The 11,598-nt window shown below is 46.8% G+C and overlaps 1 protein-coding gene across 1 annotated transcript; it reads right to left on the bottom strand.

Annotated features, from left to right (window-relative positions):
* Positions 1-340: 340 nt before the first annotated feature.
* On the bottom strand, positions 341-7,267 carry MPV17L (MPV17 mitochondrial inner membrane protein like; the record flags this gene model as incomplete). Its single annotated transcript, XM_079719032.1, has 4 exons — positions 341-550; positions 634-663; positions 4,114-4,184; positions 6,958-7,267. 4 exons carry the CDS (start codon positions 7,265-7,267, stop codon positions 341-343), a joined length of 621 nt encoding a protein of 206 aa, XP_079575158.1.
* Positions 7,268-11,598: the final 4,331 nt, after the last annotated feature.

Raw genomic sequence — 11,598 nt, 5'->3', positions numbered from 1 at the left:
ATTAAAAAACAATCGGGGGCCTCCCTGGTGGCACAGTGGTTGAGAGTCCACCTGCCAATGCAGGGGACACAGGTTTGTGCCCCGGTCCGGGAAGATCCCACATGCTGCGGAGCGGCTGGGTCCGTGAGCCACGGCCGCTGAGCCTGCGCGTCCAGAGCCTGTGCTCCGCAACGGGAGAAGCCACAACAGTGAGAGGCCCGCATATCGCAAAAAAAACCAAAAAACCAAAAAAACAAAAAACAATCGGGTCTACAGAATAGTAATTCTTCAAAATGGAGCACATAACTGGTAAGCAGGGTACTTCATCTGCAGGCAATCCTCTGCATTTAAGGGAAAAAAATTAGTCAATTTCAGGGAGTTCTTGACTTGTCATTTCTCTGGGGGGTCTTTCAACTTCATTTGTTCCCTTTACACAAAGGAAAGTAAAAGCTGACTTCAAGGTACCATCACCACCCTGTTGTGAAAAGCAGAGGAAAGTGGCCCACAGAAAACCACAGAGCCCAGTGTAAGCTGTTCTCCAGTGAACAGGAACGAGGCTGAAGTTGGTCAGCTATAACAGAGAGAGAAAGAGTCTTTTAGGACTCCATATAAACCAGACCCATGAGTTGGCATTCTAAGTAGTTTGAAACTCACCTGTACAAAAGGCCAGTACATCAGACCACTCTGGAATAAAGAAAAACTTTATTAGGATGCTTTTTAATCGCACAACACAATCACACAGTTCGTTCTATAAAGCATTAAGAAACACCAGGCAGGTGGAATGTGGATGCGGTATTATATTTCAGACTATGCAGATTAAATGAGACTACTTATGGTCTCGAGTGGAAGAGGGTAAGGAGTTGTACAAACAGCTGTTAGGCGCAAGAATAAAGATTTTTATTATATTCACAAATTTACAATAAAAAGTCTACCTGAATCAGTACCAATTCTGGAAGACAACTGCTTTCAAAATAACAACACATATTTATTTATTTAAATTTATTTATATTTTACTTTTGGCTGTGTTGGGCCTTCGTTGCTGCGTGCGGGCTTTCTCTAGTTGCGGCGAGGGGGGGGCTACTCTTTGTTGTGGTGCGCGGGCTTCTCATTGCGGTGGCTTCTCTTGTTGTGGAGTACGGGCTCTAGGCACACAGACTTCAGTAGTTGTGGCATGCAGGCTCAGTAGTTGTGGCTCATGGACTTAGTTGCTCTGCGGCATGTGGCATCTTCCTGGACGAGGGCTCGAACCCGTGTCCCCTGCATCAGCAGGCAGACTCTCAACCACTGCGCTACCAGGGAAGCCCTCTTACAGCAATTTTTTTTCTTCAGAATGTAGCATCACTCAGTTTGCAGATCTTGGTCTCCCATGCCATTCCCCACAAAAAGGAAAAAGGACTCCTCAAAGAAATGGTTGATTCCAGGGCCAGAGTAGGGCAGGTACAAGGTACAAGGTACAAGATGAGCCTAGAACATCTATCTTTATGATATAAAGTAAGGAAGTGGCTTAAAAAAAAAAAAAAAAGATGGGGAGGTATCACAAGGAAATAGGCGCCAGCTTGAAGCAACTCTCACTGACCAAGTCTGGGACATTTGCAAAACAAAATAATTAAACACAGCAATGAATTATAAACCATCGATAAAATGGGAATCCCTGAGTCCCTACTGATAACAGAGAAATAAGCAAATAACTGGGAGAGAAAAGTGGGCTCTTGCTTACAGAATGCTGCGCGGTACCCAGTAAATGCGGATGGGTCACCGTAGATGTGTCCTTGCCCATCAACCCTACTTCCAATCCATCATCAAGACCTACCAATTCTATCTCCTAAGTATTTCTGAAATCCTTCCTCTGCCCACTGCTTCATGATTTCTTACGTGAACTTGGTCACAATGCCCTCTAACTGGTCTCCCTTGCCAGTAATTACTTAAGTTGAAGATCCTTGGCATGGCCTTCAACACCTTCCAAGATCCAAAGTCATTTGCAGTTGCTCCTCAATTCATATTTTATATTCTATGAATAGCATCCCTTGTAGTTTCTCCCTTACAGGTACACCACAGTGTTTTATGCATTCCTTCCTCGGCTCCTTCTGCCCCTGGAAAGGCCCCAGGTATCCGCCTAACTCCCCTGAGTTCTTTAAGACTCCGCTCAGGCATAACCTGCCCCTGGAAGCTTTCCTTGAGCCGCACCCTTACATCTCCATGCTGTGCTAAGTACCCGTTTGCATGCTCTGAGCGCTGCTCGTGGCACTGAGGTTAATGTTTGTCTATTTACTTGTCTATCCATCCCACTACATTGTAAGTCCCTCAAAGACAGTAGCAATGTGTGTGCGTGTATATCTCTCTCTATATATCATCTACATATATGCTTTGTGTTATCGTCCGCTAACACCTAGTGCAATGCCTAGCAGAGAGTTTCTTGTTATGGGAGATCTTCAGGAAAGCCCCCAAATGGTGCTGGGCATCAGACTGCCGGTACCTTCTTTCTTCTCAAGGGCATAGATACAACTTACTCATTTGGAACCACTGTTTTTGTTGTGTTTTGCTTTTGGGGTTTGTTTTTTTTAAATATTTATTTATTTATTTTGCCGTACTGGGTCTTAGTTGCAGCACCCAGGATCTTCACTGCCGCACGCGGGATATTTAGTCGCGGCATGTGGAATCTAGTTCCCTGACCAGGGATCGAACCTGGGCCCCCTGCATTGGGAGTGCAGAGTCTTAACCGCTAGACCACCAGGGAAGTCCCAGAACCACTGTTTTTAAAAAGGTGTGTAAAAGTCGCCACGTTTCTACCCAATGAAGATAGCCTGTATGTCTTCATTAAAGAAGGAGAATCTGAAATATCTGCAAATTCTTGGTCAAAGCCCCTTTCTTTTACAACTCTGCTTGGCTTGCTCTTCGTATAAATGTATAAATGTCAGATGTACCTATCTCCATGAGATCTATGACATCGTGGGCAAACTTGTTCCTTTTCCAAAGTAAAGCAGAAGAAAATCATATTTGCATGTCACCATGGGCCCATCAATTTTGCCTCAAGAGAAGTAACAAGAATTCTGAATGCTTTCCCCCCGGGAGGGGCTTGGCAGCATGTGGCTTCCACCCTCCCTGTCATCTGCCTTCAACCACCAAGTGGGTGATAATGGTTCTCGTGCTCAGAACAGTTCAACAGAAGATGCTGGGGTTGTGGGTGAGGGTGATGGGATGGCTGGGGGTGGCTTGCCACTGCTTTTGTTCAGGAATTAAGTAGATGTGGAGCCCTAGACAAGGCTGTGTATATTCTGGAATCCTGAAAATTCACCTCATTGTCATTAATAGAATCAAACATTGTCATTAATAGAATCACACTAGGCCAGAGATGGAAAGCATCCCTGACTTTGCCAGGTCTTGAGGACACTGCTCAATAAATCTTCATTGAATAAAGGAATAGATATTTGTGGGATTGGATTATATATATATTTGTACTGAGCAAACAGGACAAGAGGTGACTTGATTCCAGCCTCAGGATAACCCTGGGAAACATCTTCCTTTTCTGTAAATACCTTTGTGATGTCAAGAAGGTTCCTTTCATAGGGACTCAGCAGAATGCACACTTGGAAACATCAGCTCTAAATATGAGAATGATTCCATTAAGCCACTCACATTCTACTATTCCTATTTTGCAATAACTTCTTTGGCTCCAAAAAAATCACTGTGGTCACTAACAAGAATAAACATAAGAATGTCAGAAATCGTTGTGAACATTGACCAAAATTCAGAGACACATATAGACACTCTTAAAGCTTCTCATTCAACTATCAAAACAAATTTAAGATCTGTCAAAATATATAGTACCCTGTGCCAACCAACTGGAGCCCTAATTCAAGATTTTTTTTTTTTTTGCGGTACGCAGGCCTCTCACTGTTGTGGCCTCTCCTGTTGCGGAGCACAGGCTCCGGACGCGCAGGCTCAGCGGCCGCGACTCACGGGCCCAGCTGCTCCGCGGCATGTGGGATCTTCCCGGACCGGGGCATGAACCCGCGTCCCCTGCATCGGCAGGCGGACTCTCAACCACTGCGCCAGCAGGGAAACCCAAGAATATTTTTATTTAAATGTATTTAATGTTAAAAACATCCTGGTCGTATTTTCAAAAGTCTGTCTTACCTTATATGTATTCCAGAATTTCTGTCTCAGGTCCAAAAATATGTCATCCTTTTCCTGGAGAATACTCATACCTATTTGAAAAAACACACGCCAAAAGAATTTTAAAAGATTTAATACGAAGTATACTGTATAACAGTTCATGTTCAAGTTTTCTATTCCAATATGCAAGGTAACCACCACTATCACTAACTTAGTATGTTCTGTGTGACCCAACAGTGAAAACAAAAGATAATCTCCATTCTAAAGTTAGGTAAATTTTAAAGTGATGATAAATACGAAGTGAGAATAGCAGGGTACCGAGTTAAAGCAGAACGATTATTTTTTTTAAAAGCTGTTAGAGAATTCATAAAAACCTCAGTGTCAGCATGGTGGGACTACTGGGGACTTTTCTTCTCTCCCTTCAAAACATTTTGTGAAATGTTTAAAATTTTAAAAATTTAATTTCCTTCTTTTACAAAAAGGCTGCCGGACTCTGGGTATTCTAGCAACTACAGATTTCCCATCTAAGAGGCTTTCTAAACGGAATTTGAAAGCAGAACACCAGTTCAGACTTCCTAAAAACATCTGGAAAACTTTGACGTTCAACAACCCTGAAAAGGAAGTCAGGGAACAAGGACAAAACCCTCCTATTTTAGGAAAGGTGTGAAAATGAGAGTGCTTTTTAAAGCACTCTCCAACTCTGATTAGGAAGAAGGGGAAATAAAATCTTTTTTAGTCAATTGCAGGGGATTCTTAAAGCATTCTTAAAGCATTCTCCCCCAACTCTGATTAGGAAGAAGGGGAAATAAAATATTTTTAGTCAATTGCAGGGGATTCTTAGGACAGGACCGGTAAGAAAACCGAGCCCAATATTGGTAATAGTATTCCACTTACCCAGCACTAATTAAGGGCTAAGCACCTGATGTGTTTTCTTTCATCTGACCCTCCTAACCCTCAGCTAAGGATGGTGGAGTTGCAGAGGAGAAAAAGAGCTCAGCTCAGAGAGGTTGATAGTGATCCAAGTCCAACCTAGGTGTGGATTCCGAGCCAGACCTTTTAATCACAACTATTCTAGCGCCCAAGGCAGCCCCAGCACAAAGGAACATCTGATACAGGCAATTTCCAAGTCTGAAGTGCCTTGAACACACATCCAACCCACCCCCTTCCCACCATTCCCCCTTCAGTTTAACATGAGGAGAGGGAAACAGGGCCCAGAAATCTGAAATGCAAAACAAAGAAGCAATGTGGGCAGGAATCGGTTTCAGGGGCCTCGGGCTTGAACCACAGGCCCCAGCAGCCCTGTGACTGCAGCATCTTTCTGGTTTCAGGAATGCTGACATCCCCCAAGGGAGATGAAGACCATGACATGGATTGTGTTGCTTTCGGGCAGGTAGTTTATCCCTTTGAGCCTCAGTTTCCTTGTCTGTAACATGGGAATAACAATACCTGCCTCACTGGGTTGTTTGAGGACTAGATAGGAATCTGACTCCCAAATGCCAGCTGCCCCCAACCCTCCATCCCATCACCAGAGTACAAGGGCACTGCAGTAACAGGCATGAGGAACCTGTTTGCCAATCTGGCCTGGAAGTCACGCGCTGGGATCAGGCACAGATCTTCTGATCAATCAGGCAGCTCCTGCTCTCAGGTCCTCTATCCCCTAACCTCACAGACCCCATGGGCCATGTGGTTGGCACTGCATCAGGCATGTTTTCTGTGGAGTTTGTGAGTGACTCTGGCCCCCAAAATAAGGTCCATAGGGCAGTGTAGGTTCCTTCAAAGTGGTGACTTGACCACTTCAACACAGTTTAGAAGAAAGCACCAACAGCCACTGACAAGATCCCTTGGGGGATCTGTGATCCCCAATGCCAAGGCCAGGCCCAGGACCCTTGAATTTTCTTAGGGGATTGGGTGCCCCTCCCCTGCCCACTCCCTTCCAAGCAATAGAAAACGCTATGAAGAAGAAGGCCACACAGAGTCCTTGCCATCGTTTTTAGAATTTAGGGCACTAAGAAAGGTTCCCAAAGTCAGGCCCTCAGGCTCCAGGGTGGACTTTTTGAGGAGGGGGCTCCCCAGACCCTCACAGGTACAGAGTCCTCTCACGGCAGGGGTCCGAGGTCTCCTGACATTTTCTGTGGGTTTTGATATGGGGACGGGACCCCCTTCAGGGGAAATCTTGTTACAAAAGCAGGACTACCGCCCTGAGCACACATTTTGAGGGGAACCGGGCCGCACCTCAGATTCCACCGGCTCTGCCCGCACCATCCTGAATCCCCTCACCTTTTGTTTGTATGGAAAGGAGTATCCCGCCAGTGGAAAGGAGGCCCCTAGCCCCCGGGTGGATCTTTCCAGGAGCAGGACCGGCCCCGCCCCACAACTTGGTCACGGGGCTCACAGCTGACATGGTAGCAAGCTGGGGTCTCCTCGACGTTCCCGTGGACCTTTGTCAGGGGAAAATGGATCCCCAGCCCTGCCTCCCCACTTCCGGCCTACGTACGCCCCAGGCCCCCTGAAACCTCCAGCCCCAGACTACGGGCAACCCAGCGTCCGAACTGCGACCCTGGCCCCCTAATTCCTGGCCTCTCCGGCAACCGCCCCTCAATTTCTTTCCCCTCAATCCTGTTAATTCACGGTCTCCAGACTTCTCGACCCTCGCACCTCGACCTCCGGCCCTCGTCCAGACCCTCCCAGTCCCCTGAACCCTGGCCCCCACCCCAGGATTCCAGGCCCGGTCCCCGGCCCCCAGAGCCCCAGGCTCCTGCCCGGTCCCAGCCTCTTGAAACCCCGACCCCTGCCTCTCGTCCCCCAATTCCGGATCCGCCTCCGTCCCCCAGTTCCGGCCCCCAGGTGCCTGGCCCGGCTACTCACCGAAGTAGAAGGCAGAGACGTACACCGGCCCGCCGAACGCCTGGTCGCACAGCACCTTGGCCAGGACGGCGCGCAACGCGCGCCCCGGCAGCGCGCGCTCCAGCAGGCGCAGCCACACGTAGTTGAAGTTCGCGTGGAAGGCCACGGCCACGGTGGCCACGTGCCGCGTCTGCCGCCAGTCGGCAGGACCGCCCCGCAGCCGCTGCTGCAGCGCGTCGCCGGCTGAGAAGAGCGCGGCGTAGAGCAGCACGTTAGTGGGCCAAGGGTAGCGCCGGTCGGTGCGCAGGAGCTCCCGCCACAGGCCCGCCATGCCCGTGCTCTGGGCGCCGACCAACGGCCGCCGGCAGCTCCAGGCCACGCCCACCGCCCCCTGCCCTCTACCCCCCGGCCTCCGCCCTCTGCCCTCCGCCCTCCGCCTTCTGCCCCCAGCCCCCCGGCGCACCGCCTCCCGCCACCTGCACCTGCCTCCTCTCCACGCTCGAAGGCGATTGGGCACCCCGCGCACACTCAACTGCACCGACCAATCCCGCGGCCACTGGCGATCCTGGAGGCTGAGCTTTTGAAATACTGCTGGTCCGCATATGCATGATCCCTTACAAGTCATGTCCAGAAGAGGCAAATCGTCACAGACTTAAGGGGCTGGGCGATGGGGGGGATGCGAAGTGATTGCTAACCGGGTGTGGGATTCTTTTTTGGAGTGATGAACTATTGTATAATTAGATAGTGGTAACGGTTGCGCGGAAAACCGTTAAAGACACTTCTTAAAAAAATTATTTATTTATTTATTTATTTTTGGCTGCGTTGGGTCTTCGTTGCTGCGCGCAGGCTTTCTCTAATTGCGGCGCTCAGGCTTTCTCTAGTTGGGGCGAGAAGGGGCTACTCTTCGTTGTGGTGCGCGGGCTTCTCCTTGCAGTGGCTTCTCTTGTTGGGGAGCACCAGCTCTAGGCGTACGGGCTTCAGTAGTTGTGGCGCGTGGGCTCAGTAGTTGTGGCCCACGGGCTTAGTTGCTCTGGGGACCAGAGCTGGAACCCGTGTCCCCTGCACTGGCAGGCAGATTCTTAACCACTGCGCCACCAGGGAAGTACCTAATTACACTTTAAAATGGTGAATTGTATGGTATGTGAATTATATCTCAAAACGAACCAAAAAAGGTCAAAAAGAAGGGGAAAATTGGGGGAAAAACGTGTGTGGGGGGAATACCAAAACTCAGTTACCAAGATGGCAGTGTATTTTAAATGTCTTAACATACAAGGAATTCACACTTTCGACACACACACTGACTATGTAACAGTCTTTAGAGACAATGTCAGAAGTTAAACTTTGAGGCTTTTCATGAATGTGAAGTGGGATTCAATGGGGCTACTGCCTTCTCTTCAGAGTCTGTGCCTCAATGAATATTACCTCCCAAATCATACGCTGAGCTCCCAGAAGCAGGGGGTCATTGGAAACCCAAACAGCAGATGTAACCTCTGACCTCATGGAAATCAGTTCCTCTTTGCTTCTTTTCCTCCATTTTTCCTTCCTTCATTGTCACACCCAATTCCATTCTCATTTTCTCCCTCTCTCTTCTATTTGTTTACCTTATTTTAGTTAATTATTCATCTTTTGATTTTTAACTTTTCGTTTTGAAATAATTCCAGACTTTCTGAAAACTTGCAAAAATAGTACAGAGTTCCCATATATTCTTCAACCAAGCTTCCCCAAATATTGACATCTTACATAACCATAGTACAATTTTCAGAACAACTGATGTAATACTGTTACCCAATCTACGGACCTTATTCAAACTATTGCCAATTGTCCCACTAAAGTCCTTTTTCAAGGACTGGCTTTCAATTCTGGATCACTTTGCCTTGTATTGAATTGTCATAGATCACCTTAGTCTCCAATCTGGGGCACTAATCAGTTATATTGTAGATTGTTCCTCAGTTTGTCAACCCTATTGTTATGGGCTGCATTGTGTCCCCCCAAAATTCATATGTTGAAGCCCTAACATCCGGTACCTCAGAATATGACTGTATTTGGAGATAAGACCTTTAAAGAGGTGATTAAGTTAAAAATGAGGCCCTGGGACTTCCCTGGTGGTGCAGTGGTTAAGAATCCACCTGCCAATGCAGGGGACATGGGTTCAAGCCCTGGTCCGGGAAGAACCCACATGACGTGGAGCAACTAATCCCCTGCACCACAACTACTGAGCCTGTGCTCTAGAGCCCGCAAGCCACAACTACTGAGCCCACGTGCCACAACTACTGAAGCCCACACTCCTAGAGCCCATGTTCTACAACAAGAGAAGCCACTGCAATGAGAAGCCTGCGCACCGCAAAGAAGAGTAGCCCCAGCTCGCCACAACTAGAGAAAGCCTGCACGCAGCAACGAAGACCCAACGCAGCCAAAAATTAATTAATTAAAAAAAATTTTTTAAATGAGGCCCTTAGGATGGGCCCTAATCCAATCTGACTGGCGTCCTAATAAGAAGAGGAAATTTGGACACACAAAGAGACACGAGGGCAGTGCATGCACAGAGGAAAAGATCATGTGAGAACACGGTGAGAGGGAGGCCACCTGCAAGCCAAGGGGAGAGGCCTCAGAAGAAACCAAACCAGCTGACACCTTGACCTTGGACTTCTAGCCCAGAGAACTGGAGAAAATACATTTTTTAACGCACTTTGTCTGTGGCATTTTGTTCTGACAGCGCTAGGGCAGATTAATACACCCATTCTCTTCAGTTTTGGGAATCTACCAATTTCTGTGTTCTTTGACCCTTTCTATCCGCCCATATGCTGATTCTCATCCCTCCCCTCTCCTTGTGCTTGTTACTGGTCCCAAGCAAATCTTTCTGTCAGACTTGTCCCAGCTAAGCAGGCTCCTAGCACGCACCTTTCTTTGTTTATTACTTACATTCCCCTTGTATTATTTTCCCATTGTTGCTGTGACAAGTTGCCACAAATTTGTTGTCCTCAGAGGTTTGGAGGTCAGAAGTCTAAAATGGGTCCATGGGGACTTCCCTGGCAGTCCAGTGGTTAAGACTCCATGCTTCCACTGCAGGGATCCCTGGTTGGGGAACTAAGATCCTACATGCCACGCAGCGCAGCCAAAGAAAAAAAAAACGGGTCCATGAGCTGCATTCCCTCCAGAGGCCCTAGAAGAGAATCCATCTCCTTGCCTCTTCCAGCTTCTAGAGTCCCCCTTGCATTCCTGGATGGCCCCTTCCTTCAAAGTCATCAGCATAGCATCTTCCAATTTCTCTGTCATTCCATTGTCACATAGTCTTTTCTGACTCTGACCCACCTGCCCTCTCTCTTAGAAGGACCCTTATGATTACATTCAGCCTACCTGGATAATGCAGGGTGATCTCCACATCTCAAGATCCTTATCTTAAGAGTCATCTGTAAAGTTCCTTTTGCCATGTAAAATAGCATATTCACAGGTTTTGTGGATTAAGACATGGACATCTTTGGAGGGCCATTATTCGTGCCTTTCTTCTCTGTAATCCTTTTGATTTCCTCTAACAGCAATTGATCACATTAGCTGAAATCAAACTACCCATTTCTCAACACACTGAGATCAGGACCATCGGGTTTTCCAGGCAATCTTTCATTCATTCATCCAGTTGATCAATATTCATTGAGCACAATTATGTGCCAGGCACTAAACTATGGGCTTGTGGGAAGGATTTGTATTTGCAGTGCTTAAAAAAAAAACCAAAAAACTAATTCCTGCCTAAATTAGAGAAAATTGTGGTGTTCATTATGAAAACAAGAAAATCTCTCTAATGATTCCTACGCAATTCCCTTAACCAAAGTTTTTAGAGAGAAAAATAGAGCAAAATTGGAGAAAATTTCAGGAAAGTAGGGAGGGGGGAGAGATTAGGGTTTCCAGGTAAAATATAGAGTGCCAAGTTAACTTTGAATTTCCTATGAACAAAGAATAACTACTTGGTGTAAGTATGTCCCAGTGCAATATTTGGGGCACACTAAAAAAATTTTCACTGTTCATCTGAAATTCGAAGTGAATTAGGCATCCTATATTTTTCTTTCTTTTTTTTTTTTTTTTGGCCTCACAGCATGCAGGATCTTAGTTCCCTGACCAGGGAGCAAACCCATGCCCCTTGCAGTGAAAGCTTCAAATCCTAACCACTGGACCACCAGGGGAGTCCCAAGGGCATCCTGTATTTTTAAAATTTATTTTGCTAAATTTGGCAACCCCGAAGGGATGGGACTGACATTTACGGAGAGCCCACTGCAGGTGTCGATTTTCTACTAAGCACTTTACTACATGAATTCATTTTCTCTTCACAGAAAGCCAGTGAGGCTGGGGATTGGTAACAATCTGTAGAGGCAAATATCCTCCAAAATCTATGGTGATCTTTATCAAGCAGCTCAATGTATTTACTTAATGGGAATTGAAAGAAAGAGGAATGAATACTTCGAAGGCTGAGATGGTTTTACGACTATTGCTGTATATTTGTCTCTTCTTAAAAGCAACAAAAAATGCAGTAGTTAAAGACAATCTCATTCAGTAAAGATGCTAAAGAACCTGCTTGGCCTTCAAAAGGAAGAGATGCTCTAAGATTAATTCATTACATTGATGCTTCATCATCTGTGCAAGCTGTGATTCAGAGCCCTCTGGCAATAATGGACA

This window comes from Hyperoodon ampullatus (genome assembly GCF_949752795.1).
Source record: "Hyperoodon ampullatus genome assembly, chromosome: 14".
NCBI lineage: Eukaryota > Metazoa > Chordata > Mammalia > Artiodactyla > Ziphiidae > Hyperoodon > Hyperoodon ampullatus.
Note: the sequence above shows the minus strand (reverse complement) of the source record. Positions and strands in the feature narration are given on the sequence as shown.